General features: G+C 42.5%; 1 protein-coding gene across 2 annotated transcripts in view; it reads right to left on the bottom strand.

The window, feature by feature from the left end:
• Positions 1-14780, bottom strand: part of SCUBE3 (signal peptide, CUB domain and EGF like domain containing 3) — a 206776-nt gene that overhangs the window by 67652 nt on the left and 124344 nt on the right. For both annotated transcript variants that reach the window (XM_083173135.1, XM_083173133.1), the window contains one exon: positions 8548-8664. In XM_083173135.1, coding sequence (XP_083029261.1) covers positions 8548-8664 — 117 coding nt within the window. The remainder of the gene's footprint in view (positions 1-8547; positions 8665-14780) is intronic.

Genomic DNA, 14780 nt, shown 5'->3' on the forward strand with positions numbered 1-14780 from the left:
TGTCTGGCCAATATCTAGGAAGCAAGCTGCAGCGGATTGACTGGGAAAGCCAGTGTGATGCTGGCAAACATGGCTGCACCCATGTTTGTCTGTGGAGGGAAAGATAGTTCGTTTGCAGCATGACTGAGGACTACAACAAAGACAGTGATGAGCAGGGGCGGATTGGCCATTAGATCTACCGGGAACTTTCCCGGGAGGCCGATGGTAGTGAGGCCGAATTTAAAGGGGAGCACAGAGCAGAAGGGGGCAGCACAGAGCAGAAATAAACAGCAGCTCTGAGCTCACCTCAGGCCGGCTCAGCCGCTGAGCAGTAGGAGGCCGCGCCGCGGCGTCACTAGTGGCGGGCTCAGGACAGTGAAGTCCGTCCCCGTGACGTGTGGCCCTGCCTCCGCTCCTACTGTCACTGCTGGATTATATAGTGGCCCGGCCCCGCCTCCTCCCGAGCGTTATCTCCCGGCCGGCGTCAGACTGCGCTCCCTCTCACCCGCCCTGTGCTGTCCTCCTGCGGTGTCCTGCCTACGGGCAGGCTGGCTCGCGATGTGACGTGCTTTGGGCACACCACGCTCACTCCTGCCCGCCCTGCGCTGTCCTTCAGCGTCCCGCCCGCAGTGTGCATGTGCATTGGCACATAAGGCTCCGCTTCGCTCCTGGCTGTGCTGTAGAGCGTGGCCGGCACCAACCTAATGAATGTTCTGTGCAGGTGGGGAAGGAGGACATATGCTTGCTGGTTCAGGTGAGGGGACCATTGGTAGCTAATTTCTTATGCTGAGCCTGTAATGTTTATTCCGGCTTTCTGGTGTTTGTGTGGGGCAGGAGACAGAGGGTGCTGGACGCCATGTGCAGGGGAAGAAGGTATTGAAACACTGTGTATTTTAACTGTCCTACTAATGTATAGTCTTCTGAATCTATACTTTACTCTTCCATGTACAAACCTAACCCTCCCACACGCCCTGCCACCTAAACCCTCCATCTTGCACAGGGTTGCCTACTTTTCAAAATCAGTTTCAGGGAGTGTCTACTGTCTACCTATGGGCGTGTCTATTTTCACCTTGACTGAACCCTTTTCCCCCCTGACTGTGTCCTGTGCCACCCTTTTTACCCTAGGTAATAGGGTAAATGAATCCTATCCCCCTGCCTTCTCCCCAGATATTCATGAAAAGTATTCTGTCTCACCCCTCCACGCTGCTGCAGCTTCATTATAATTGATCCTCTCCCCCTGCCTCATTATTGTTCATCTCCCCACTGCAGTGCTTCACCCAAAAAATTATGAAGCAGAGTTTTAAAGAAGCAAGCAGGTGGAGAGATCTTATTATGCCACACTGCTGCAGCCAAGTGAATCCTGTATGGTGGAGATGGCAGACTGCAAGAAGTATAAGCTGTCCGCAATGAAAGTCTCACCCACCGCTCCCCGTAGTGTACTGCCTGCCGCTGTGTAGTGAGGCTTACTTACTGTGAGTTACTTTAACTTTGCAGTGTAGTCTCCTCATCTGTTCCGCTTCACTTCTCCCGCCCTCTATGATGCATAGGGCCAGATGTATCAAGCTTCAAAAGTGATAAACTGGAGAGTGATAAACAACCAGCCAATCAGCTGCTACCTGTCATTTTTAAAACCCAGCCAGTGACATTGTATGTAGGAGATGATTGGCTAGTTGTTTATCACTCTCCATTTTTTTCACTTTTTGAAGCTTGATACATCTGGCCCATAGTCACGGTAGCTGCTGCTGTGGACAACGCTACCCAGAGAGCCCACGGCGGCCAGCATTGCCATTTAATAGGACAGCGCACTTACAGAGCCTGCCCCCGGCACTCGCGCATGCGCAGTCACAGGGATCTCGGCGTAAGCGTAAAAATCCGGGAGGATAACCTCTATTTAGACCGGGAGTTAGAATCAATATGCGGGAGGGTCGGCAACCCTGGAATCTTGCAGCATGGATGTTCCTACACTCTATATCAGCTCTTTGTCCAGAGCGCATATGCATATATATATATATATACACAAAAAATGTCAGTACTCTCAGGTCTTATGAATAAATCACACCAAGCTCAGATGTTCACTTCAATGTTTTGGTCGAGCTTGGTGTGATTTATTCATAAGACCTGAGAGTACTGCCATTTTTTGCATACTGCATTAGGTAACATGTTTCTCTGGAGGGCACGTGGGCAAGTTTATTAAAGGAGTGACATCAATTTGTAAAAATAAATAAATATATATATATATATGTGTATATGTGTGTGTATATATATATATATGTATATATATATATATATATATATATATATACCACTGACACCTCACCTGGTGCCGCCTCTCCACTTCTCTCTTAGCCACCCTCTGGGGGGGGCCCTTTTTAGAATTTTGCTATGGGGCCCACAAAGGTCTAGTTACGCCCCTGTCTTGCACTACTAGGGGTATATGTGCATCTGGTACTGCTCTATTGCCATATTTGTATGTGGCCCCCATGTGTATCACCCCCCCCCCCTTATTTTCATTGGCCAAGCTCCATGTAATGTGTCCACACCAAGGGGAGTTGGTACGCATACAGTGCCACTGGATTTTTTCCCATCTGGTACTGCTGGGAGCATATAATGTGTAACTTGCACTGCTGTGGGCATATAATGTGTATCTGGCACTGAAGGACCTATAATGTGTATCTGGCACTGTGGGGAGCATATAATGTGTGTCTAGCACTGAATATTGTTTATTTTCTTATTCAAAATGGGAGGGGCAAAACTAAGTAGGAGGAGCTATGAGTAGAGGGGTCAGAATTCTTAAACTGCCCCCCTAAAAGTAAAGTCTAGATCTGCTACTGCCTGCCCCGCGAGGATCCTGTACATCGCCACCAGGTTAATGTTGTCATCAATCAATCAAATAAAAATATGAGCACGTCCAGTCCCGGGTCCCCGTCTGCCGTGGGTTCGGCGGCAGGTGGGGACCAATATGGGTGCTCATATTTTTATTTGACTGATTGATGACAACATCAACATGGCGACGATGGGCCGGGACTCACATTTTTATTTTATAATGAGGATCTGGATGTTATATTTAAAACATCTTTAAAACACTGCTACCGAGTCTGAGAGGACTTGAGGAGGTGGGGCAATGGACAGCTCCGCTCAGAGGGCGGGAGGAGGTGGGGCTGCATTCAGCAGGGCAGGCCAGGCACTGTGGCCTGGGAGTGGGAGGAGGCTATGTCCTCAGTGGAGTGGTCAGGTGACACTGACAGACAGACTCTGCTCTGACTGTCACTGTGTGTCTATGTGACACGTGCGTGGTGACGTCATGATGTCACTGTGTACATTAGAAGTGCAACCTGTGCTGGGGCAGGATGGGAGGAAGCTGCCAAACCCCTAGAGCAGTGGTTCCCAAACTGTGTGCCGTGGCACCCTGGGGTGCCTTGGGAGACTTGCAGGGGTGCCCTGAATAGGTGGTCCAGGAGCAATTCAAGTTTTTTTATGTCCATTATAATAGTCAAATTGTGGAAAAACACAAGGGAATCCTGGCCATTACCACATAACTGATCCTAAGGATGAGATATTAACACAATTTATTTAACTTAATATTTGTTTCTGACTTTCTAAACGAGAAACTTTTAGCCTAAGGGTGCCGCGAAAACATTTCTGATGCATTGGGGTGCCGTCATTCAAAAACTTTGGGAACCCCTGCCCTAGAGTGTCTGTTGCGCAGCAAAATCAACAGAGTGCAGTGTGCAGACTAATTACACTACCTACCAGGCCTGCAGCAATTCACCTGTAAGTAAGCACTGCCTGCCAGGCTGCAGTGTGTGTGTTTCGTTTTTGTTTTCCCTTTATCCAGTAATAAGAATTGTATTGATAATCTTGTAATGGACTTTGATAAACAAAAAAAAACCTCCAGTTTAAATTTTCTGCCACTTATTTAACGTCCTGTCTTTTTGTTGTAATCTCATCTCATTGGCTCTGTGATGCTGGCTTTCAGTGTATGCTGCATCATTCTCATTGTCTATATGCTGCCCATTAAATTTGTATATTCTCCCCGTTTTTTTGTGAGTTTACTTCGAGTACTCCGGTTTACTCCCACAATCAGAAATATACTGGTCGGTTCATTGGCTTCCAACAAATTAACCCTACACTGTCTGTGTGTGCGTGTGTATATGTGGTAGGGAATATAGATTGTAAGCTCCACTGGGGCAGGGACTGATGTGACTGTTCAACTATACTCTTTACAGCGCTGCGGAATATGTGTGCGCTATATAATATAACTGCTAATAATATTCTCTGTGCAGCGCTGCGGAATATGTGTGCGCTATATAAATAACTGGTAATAATAATCTCTGCACAGCGCTGCGGAATATGTGTGCGCTATATAATAACTGGTAATAATAATCTCTGTACAGCGCTGCGGAATATATGTGCGCTATATAAATAACTGGTAATAATAATCTCTGTACAGTGCTGCGGAATATGTGTGCGCTATATAAATAACTGGTAATAATAATCTCTGTACAGCGCTGCGGAATATGTGTGCGCTATATAAATAACTGGTAATAATAATCTCTGTACAGCGCTGCGGAATATGTGTGCGCTATATAATAACTGGTAATAATCTCTGTACAGCACAGCGGAATATGTGTGCGTTATATAATATATAATTCCATAGCATGGCGGTCCCAACAGATTGCATTATTGATGCTTTAGTTTTGCCTGTCAAAGCATAGTGATGTGGTAATCCCGCCTACTGTTATGTTGGCTCCGCCCATTATTAATTTGTTGCTGCCCACATGAGGCCACTTCCAGAAATATTCCAGGGCCACTTTTAGTCCCCAATCCGCCCCTGGTGATGAGGAAAGCTGCAGTGAGCTGGGAATGGCATCAGACATTACTGCAGGGATATGCTGCATGACCTCTGGAGAGACTGTGGCCCCAGGACACTTCTGTAGGGGCTAAGAGGCATCTTGAGGAAAGACTTAACACAAAAATCCACAAAAATAGAATCCATGGGTACTGAGGTACAGAGGAACATAATCCAAATATAATTCTTTAGAAATCATCATAAATTTTCATCTTCAACACTCTTGCTCTCGAAACAGCCAGGTAAAGCATTCACCATCACTGGAAACTGATTTTTATTCTTGGAAGAAGAAGTGACTAGGGAAGATAGAACCTCCCATAACATAACTTGAGTCATTGATAAACTCGCTATCCGAGTTAGATTCCAAAACCAAAGTGAGAATTTGATTAATATTTTTCAAAACCGGCTGTGAATCCATGAATATAGTACTTAATGAAAGACCAGAAGGAAATTCACAGGAAACATATCCAACTCTTAAATGATGGGGCTGATGTTCTGTTTCTGTATTATTTTTTTTCTTACAATTTGTGATGAGTGAACTAGAGTATTGAATATCTCCAGAGAGGTTGCTAGAAGAAGAAGACAAAAGAGGTGTATAACATTTTTACGTCCATAGAATGAGACTTTTGTGATGTCTGTGAATCAGCTTGTTTTCTGGCAACTTGTAAGTATTGTCAAAGATGACTGAGCTGTTGAAGAACTCCTTGTTGATTGAGGAGAATATTTGGAAGACCCTATTTGAGCTGGTTTTGAAGAAAATTCTTTCTGAACTGATTTTAAGAATGCAGAGAGGTCATTCAATATAGTATAGTTGGACTCTATGAGAGGATTAGCCCATTCCAAGATGTCTGACTGCCTTAGTAAGGGTAATATTCACTGATGGTGCTGAGTCCATGTCATAGAGGAATTGGCATATGATAACTGGGTTAAACCTCCACCAAAGTAAATAGTTTCTGGAATAGCTTGTTTAGAAGACTGGATGTCAATGGAAGTCTTGGAAGACAGAGCAGAATTATCAGGATTAGACAACATTGCAGAAGTCTCTGGGCTGATGGATGGTACAGTATTGAATCCAGACAAACTTGAACCGTCTGGAAACAAAGGAATCCCAAGATGGATGGATGGATGGATGGAACTGGAATGACATTTGAACTGGCTGGAACCAGAGGAGTCTTTGAACCTACGGATGGAACCGGATTGAGTCCAGAGACAGAGGAATCATCTAGAACCAGATGAATGTGAAGACATACGGATGGAACCGGTTTGAGTCTGGAGACATTTGAACTGGCTGGAATTGGAGGAGGCTGGACTGGACAAACGGATGGGACCAACTTGAGACTGGACGAGTTTCGGGCTGGCTGATGCCAGTTTTCGAACCTGAACACTGGACATCTCACCAGGGGTGGGTTAGATGGATGCTTCTTTAGAAACTATAATACTGTATGCCCTTCTTTGGGCTGGAGGCTTGGATTTCTCTTTAGAGGCTACGGAAACTGAGACATCACAAGAAACAAAATTCTTTAATAACTTCTGGTGGTGCTAAAATTGAAAATTGGGACTCCTGGTTGCAGGATCCCAATTATGTCTAAGAGTCTCTGAGCAGCTTTCAATCAGATCCGAACTGCCACAGTAAAAGCAAAGATGATACCGCCTGCAGCATTCACGTTCTTCTTCAGATAACCTTTGCTGCAGATTATTTGGAAAACTTTCCCCGAAGCAGGAGGCAAAGGCCTAATTCTTCTTTAGCGAGTAGTAACTGCTACACTGGTTGAAATAATCAGAGATGATGTTTTCAGGGAAACGGGTGGAGTGGAGTGTTTTAGTTTCACAGGAGGTTTACCCAGAAGCTTTGGAGAGAAGGTCTTGCAGCTGTTCCAATAGAGAAATAAAAAGTCTTGAGCTGGTCTGAATTACCAGCAGGCAGAATCCGGCTAACCGGAGGAAACTTTGAAGAAGAATTTAACCACTTGGATGGAAGGCTATGAACAACTGAACCATAACGTTCCCTCAGCTTGGATTTCTGATTTTGTGATTCAGATGATGTAATAAGAAAGGGTATGGAGGCACTGGGAGTGGCAATTCCACTGGAGATGCATGGAAAGTGGACTGAATATCATCCAGTCTAGTAGTGAGATCGTGTAGATACAGAATCACAGTGCCATTTCTAGGGTCTGGGCAAGCTATGCAATTGCACCAGGTGCTGCGGCTACTGGCTGTATCTGAAAATGTCCCTCCTAAAATGGCCACCACCTCATAGAGGACACTTCTGAAGGACACTAGAGGAGGCAGTGGCCATTGTTGGAGGGACATTTACTGCAGTCGGAGGCAGGCCCTAATAGTACTATGTAAAAATGCTAGGACTCCCAGCTTGGTACCGCTGGCCAGCATGGGGGAGGCTCTGACTCAAAATAGTCAGTCAGATTCTGCAGCTAGATGGTGGCAGCTATAATATGAAACTCCTAACAACAAGCAGGTAGTGTGACTGTGAGGTGCATAATTTGGTACAATGGGGCATTACTGTTTGAGATATAATATGGGTGTCAAGATGATTACTAACTCGGCATAATTCAATACAAGGGGAATTACTTTGTGGAGGTAGTTTTTCTTGCAAGGACAAGCCAATTGCATCAAGACACATTCCCCGTAGCAAGGCCACATGCCCTTTTTTGGGTACGTGCATGCTCTTGCAAATATTTTAGCAATTTTCATTGAGGGGTTGGGGGCACATTTTTTAGTGTTTGCACTGAGAGCAAAATTGTATACGAACAGCTCTGCCTGGACACCTCTAGTTTTCAAGAAATGTTCAAGTGGGAACTTTAGATAATAAATCAGAATATAAACACCTCTAAAGATTGAACTGGAGTCCAAGCTATATTATTTTTCAGATAACATTTACTGGCTCTTATCTCCAGAATAAATATTTTAGGTGATCTAGACAATTTTCTTTTGCTGTAAATCAGATTTGTCTTAATTCAAAATCCACTGAAACAATAGCATTACAATCTTTTCTGTGGAGTGACAGGAGGAGGAATGAGGAGTAGGGGTTACTTTAAAATTGAAATGCCATGATTGCTTCATAGAAGGCCACAATGGCCATTTCTTTGATGAAAACGGTCTTAATCTATGAAAGAGTATCATGAAAGAGTATCACTAATCCCAGTAGTAGCAATACTTAGACTATAAGAAAGCAGAGTAAGAATCATCAGTAGGAAGGTCTTCTTCCTCCAACATCATACTTCCCAGGGAAAGGAGTGACTGATAAGGAAGCGACCGGATTTCAGACTAGTTACTACTCATCCCTCCGAAAAGTATTAGCTGATGGTACTCGGAAATAAAAAAAGTATTAGGTGATGGAATCTCACCCTGGATTAAATTATGGATTGAAAACATGTGACACCCTCCTCTACAAAACAACCTAGCATCTGACATTAGCTCATAGTCAGAATCAAAGTCAAAGTCTACTGTAAATCCAGTTGTAGTATCAGATCTTTCTTTTTAAGAATGGATTCAGTAGTGGATGATATACACAAAGAACAATCTAATACGGAATACCCATGAAACTGGGTGTACTGTATGAAACTGTATGAAAGGAAAATAAAAGTTAACAGTCAATTATGCATAGAAAGATAATTTGTAACTTTTATGTTTGATGAAAGATGAGGACACATATCAACAGGGAATTAACCTGACAAAAGTGCGAAGATCTTGGTTCTGTTTACCTTTGCAGGTCTTCCTATCGGATTGTAGCATAAAGCCCATAGGACAGCTGCAGTGGACACCTGTTAATGCATCATGACACCGACTATCACAGCCACCATTATTCACTGAACAGCTCTCTAGAGGTTTACAGAGGAAAAACAGTTTAGGAACAACAGTATAAAGGCAAGCAAAAACCACAACAACCCAATAACCCACTTTGACCGGTATTGTCTATCAAAAGTGTTCCAGCTGTCAGTTAGCTTTCATCCTTCCACTCAACAGTAAATATGTATTTATGCATTCTCTCTCACCCCTACCCCCTTCTTTCCAATGTTAATTTACATGATACATATGCAGCATGTTATTTTATTTTGGATAGATGTAGTAGTCTGATTATGGTTTAAGTTAGAGGCACTGGGGTAATGCCATAAATATTTGAGTGGTATTTTTTTTAAATGCATACTGTACTCTTTTATGTATTGAATAAGTTCAAATGTTGCTTTGTGTATTTACTCATACATACTGTATGTGCATGCCTAAACACTCCACACATTTTCCACTGATCATCATGTGTGTGTATTTCAATGCCTTTATACCTGGTACAGCCAACTTTTATTTGGTTATTATTAACATATAAGGCACACAGTTAGCATGCACTTAAAGTATTTTTCTCTGTATAATATTTTTATTGTAAGTGACTTGTGAGGATGGCTTCCATACTCAAGCTGGAATAAATATCTAGCCTATTTGTGCTGTCAAAGAAATCCCAAACTGTGGGGTATACAAAATCTGACCCACGCACAAAGATGATGTCAAAATGGTGCAAATGTGTCATTATACATAATTGCGCATTGTGAATTTCAAAATATGAATACATTACACATACAAACAGATGAAGCCCAAATTATTTCACTATTGAAGGTATAAAATGTTATCTCACAAAAAAATAGGCAATATGTTATGATTGAATTACAGTACATTAGTAATTAAAGCTCAAACACAATGGATATTTTGAGCTATGACATATTGAGGGAAATGTAATGAATGTTGTAAAATTGTCCATTTAAATCATCCATTATAAATTGCCAAACCACCACATGCCCCTCATTGTATTTGGAACTGGGAGTTGAATACTATACTAAACAGTTCTAGTAGAGTTTTCTAGATGATGTAAGCTCTGTATTGCAAACGACATAGTGGAAATTGAATAGCCAGTTGCCGTGTATGTGAGTGAAGCATCACAGTGGCATTATTTTGATAAATATAAAAATTTACAAATAGGTAAAAAACATTTTTTTCAGCAATACTTGACACTAAATTTAATCCCTTAAGCAGCTGCTTTCACTCATATGTCACAGAATATACAGTAAAGGGTCATCGATGCAAGCAACAGAAAGGATAATATAATAAGGTAAAGAGCAGTGAAATGAAAGCACAAAGCACAGGCAGAGGAATTTAATAGCATATCATAGTACAAACATCAAATAATAAGGTAAGAGTAGACTGGGGAAATGGTCACAGAGTAACGAGGGTCTGTCAAAAACGGGCATTTCATGCCAAAGGGTAGAGTGGGCGCAGTGCTAGATAATATCCTTGTTAGGAGCTGTCCATGAGTGCAAAAAGCTGGTGAGTACATTGCTTCTCCTGAAGAGAAGATTCTAACAAGTTAATTTTCATGAGGAAAAACAAATGAAGAGAGGGGGGATACCTGGAGGATACATTGTTTAGCAGCTGCTGTTATTGCCAGAAGCAAACCTTCAGACATGGATCCAAAATTTGCATATGACAGGGCTATCCCATACACAATGTGGCAGATCAGCTTCGGAGCCACCACATTCGTATCCATTCGATCTTAATAATGGCCAGGACCCTTTAAGCAAATTTAAAAAGGGGAGAATTTGCACCAGGCTCTTGGACTGGTCCTGGTCTAAAAAAATATGGGGGGCAAAAGGGGGTCTCCCATATTTTGTAACCAGTAACCGGCTCAGACAGCTAGTAGAGTAATGCCACAGCCAGAGGACCCTTATTAGATCAGGTCCTGCAACCATAGAATTAACCTGTGTTCAGCCCTGGCCAGTGTTCATGGGGGAGAAGAACCCCCAGGCCCCCCCGGCCAGGGCTAAAGCCCAGGGCTATCCCGGGCACCCCTGTGCAGTGGGTGTTGGGTTGATAGTTTAAGTGTAAAATAAATGGTTAAAAAAATAGTATCGGGTTCTGCTGTAAAACTAAAAGTCCAAAAGTCCCAGCAGGCCTCCCCCGCATGCAGGAACTTGGAGAACCACAAGTCCCTGCATGCGGGGTAGTAAAGGGCATACTGGGACTTGTAGTTCCACTATAGAACCGATATCCAAAAAAATCATACATGTACACACCATACATAGATGCATACATACATATACTCCCCTATCTTGACACATTGGTTTGGTCCCCTTGTCCTGTAGAATTCAGTATGGACCTGGTGAAAAAAATTATCACCTCCATAATAGATCAGTCCTCTTCCATGTAGGCATCCACAGGGTTAAAATAAAAATAGAGTATTACGTACTAGCAGACTGAGGAGCCGCATATGTGTTTACACATGACAAGAAGGGAGGGAATCCCACTGATCCAGTCAATAGGACTTCCCTTAGCCTATCAGGAGCGAGCTCCAGTGGAGCTCATAGACTGTTCATGGCTCCATAGATGCCCATATTAACAAATGAACATGGGTTCCTATGAGCGGTTCTCACCATAGAAGCCCATGTTAAAAGTTTAACGTGGGCGTCTAATGTGGGAACCAGCAAATCACCCTGACCGCAAAGTTAATTGGAGGAAACCACAAAAGTGACCCCAATAAACTCTGCAGACAGGGTGATTTGCTGGTTTGCATCCATATATGTCCATGTTAAACTCATAACATCGGCATCTATGGTGAGAACCTCCCTTAGATGCTCATGTTAATTTATTTACATGGGTGTCTATGGATACATGAACAGCATATGAGGTGAGATACTCTTTTTTTATTTTAACCGTATGGATGCTAACATGGACCGAAGACGACCGATGGATGAGGTGAGTATAATTTTTTCAACAAGTTTATGCTGGATTCTACAGGAAAAGGGATCTGAACCTACGTGTCATTATAGGTGAGTATTTATGTATGGTGTGTGAATGTATGTAATTAAAGTGGTGTGTGTCTATTTATTTGAGTATTGGTCCTTTTGTACAACTACAAGCTCCAGCAGGTCCATTAATGCTCCACTTGCAGGGACTTGTGGTTCTACAAGTCCCTGCATGAGGGGGAGGCTTTTTTGGGGCTTTCAATTCCCCAGCAGAACCCAATACTATTTGTTTAACCCTTTTTAAAAATAAACTATCAACTTGGCACCCTCCGCCTAGGGTGCCGGGGATAGCACCGGGCTTCAGCCCTGGCCAGGGTTGGCCTGCGGGAGGGGGGACCCATTATTTGTGTTTTTTTCATACCCCAAGGGACCCCGGCCAGGGATGACCAGCCACTAGTTAATGCTATTTCTGAGGGACATGATATTGTTTCCTGGGTGGGGCATTGCCCTGTTGGCTGTTGAAGCCCAGTGCTGGTTACAAAAACACAGAGGATCCCATTTGTACCCCACATTTTTGGAACCAGTACCAGTCCAAGAGCCCGGTGCTGTTTTTTGAAATACAAGGGAGGAAGTGTGGGAATTAATTTCTAGTACATTTTTGGCCTTGAAATAAGGCAAAAACAATGAAGGTCATTCATGTTTTTATTTAATCTTTACGCAGTTGATATTCAGCCATTTAATCCTAAAGCATTCTTTCTTTAAACACAGATCTGTTCTTAGAATAAATAATGACATTTTAATATCCCCATTAATTTTATGTTTCAAACTTATAGCCATGTGTGCAAAGTGCTATAATGCTGTGATTTAGAGTTGATATTTTAGGGCAGTGGTTCCCAAACTTTTTGAATCACGGCACCCTAAAGCATCAGAATATTTTTCACGGCACCCCTAGGCCAAAGTTGGTTACTAATTTAAGGAAAAATATTTAAAAAGTTGTGATTTAAATGTTTCCTTAGGTCCACTTATGTGGTGAGAAACCTAATTCACTTCTGTTTACCTACATATTCTTAATCGGAAGCCAAAAGCACTGATTTTGCCTATTTCATTGGCCATAAATAACTTAAATTGATTCTGGACCACCAACCTGAGGCACCCCTGCAAGTGCTCCAAGGCACCCCAGGGAGCCTAGGCGCACAGTTTGGTAATCACTGTTTTAGGGATTAATAATTATTAATAACAAATTGGCTATCTATATTAAATGTAGGGCTAATAATTCAAAGGCAGGATAAGGGCCTTCACATTGTAAATTGATGCAGAAGTGTCAGAAAAACAGGAACAGTAGGGATCTGCAAAACCATATTCAGGAAACACTGGCCTATAGTGTTCCATTGTTATTCAGATTTCTAGGTGTATAGCTATACATTTCCCAAACAGGATGTCCACATTTCAGGCATAAATCAAGCAGCCACATTGGTTAAGAAAGTGGTGAAACTTGTGAGTAGTGGGCCCAGGTGCAGAAGTATAATTTGGGACCCACGCCAATGTGCGACAAAGGTACATACTGCTGGTATGGGCAATGCATCTGCTGCACCAAAGGTAGTTCTGCCTCTGGGTTAAGATATAAGCAGCAACAGAAGTTGGTTGTCAAAGCACTAACCAACTGTCCTGGGGGGAAGAGTGTCGCACTGTACAACAAAGTTTGCTGCTCTATATAATGTAGTGGGCAGTCTGATCAGGGCACTAATGACCACTAGCAGTACTGTATTCACCACCATAATTAACACCTTCCCTTTCCCAAGAAGCAAGAATAATTAGGAGTTGATGTAAAGACCAAATACTATTCCTGTAGACAACACTGCAGATAGGAAACTGCTGACAAGAAAAGAATGGCTGGGGAGCATATGTGACAAGAGTGGAGATGTATTCTTCCGACACTAATCATTCTGCTAAAGCTCTTATCTTCATAAACCCAAAGCTGGAACTAATAAATCCAGGCTCCTAGTACTGATGCACTACATATTGCCTCCTGATTTCTCTCACCATACAAGAGTATGATTACAGCAAAGCTGGTACATGTTTGCATATATTGTAGAGAAAAGGGATATTCTCTTTGGAAACTACTTTAACCCTTTGGGTGCCAATGTTACTGTGAGCGATCTACAAAATATCCACTAAAAAAGCCAGCCTCACAGCGACTGTTCTTTTAGTATAAATAAATACAAATACAGCCAAGTCATTGAATTGAAGTTAAGTTGAATATTGCACACAAAAAAGAGCAGTCGCTGTGAGCGGCGCTGGCATTTTTAATAGATATTTTGCAGATCGCTCACAGCAACGTTGCCATTCTAATGGATATTTTGAGGCTCTCTCACAGCAACGTTGCCATTCTAATGGATATTTTGAGGCTCTCTCACAGCAACGTTGCCATTCTAATGGATATTTTGAGGCTCTCTCACAGCAACGTTGGCACTCAAAGGGTTAGTAAAAAGGTTTGCTTGTCAATTTTCACACCTATTTTGACAAATTCCTTTGGCACTCAAAGAGTTACTATATGTAGATATTCAATGTAAGTGATAAATTTCACTGGCTCAAGTGCATTTTGACACTTATCATATCATATAGCCATGTTAGAGTACAAATTTGAAAGTGATCTCGATCCAGATGCTAAAAGGAAATGCAATTTTATTTGGGAAATCACCTGATCTCTTTATGAATACCACTATTCGTTATTCTTCTGACCCCCTTGTTTTATTTTATAATTTGCGCATTGATTTACTACTTTCACAATAACTACAGTAATGGTGTTTACACACCGTGAGATTCCTTTGCTATTTGACTTATGGTGTGTACACACGGGTACAATCAGCATGCAGCTTGCACATGTTTTTTACCTTGCGATCCCAATGTGTGCTCCCGTGGCAGCACAAATCGAAACCCAGATAGACAGGGCAGCAATGACTATCTAGTGCAAATCTGCACTATATCATCCAAATCGCATGCATGTCGGGTGGCTTGTTGTGCGGTTCGATCCCAATGCGATCTGATCACATCGGGATCGAATAGCAAGCCTAATCAACCGTGTGTACACACCATTAGATTTGATTGCTATGCAATCTTTGCTAACTTATGTGCTATTTACATACAATTCATACTATCTACATTCATTCTGCCTATATAGTCATTGCTGCACTGTCTATTTGGCTTTTCGATTC

The sequence above is a fragment of the Crinia signifera genome, chromosome 2, assembly GCF_055691185.1.
Source record: "Crinia signifera chromosome 2, ASM5569118v1, whole genome shotgun sequence".
Classification (NCBI taxonomy): Eukaryota; Metazoa; Chordata; class Amphibia; order Anura; family Myobatrachidae; genus Crinia; species Crinia signifera.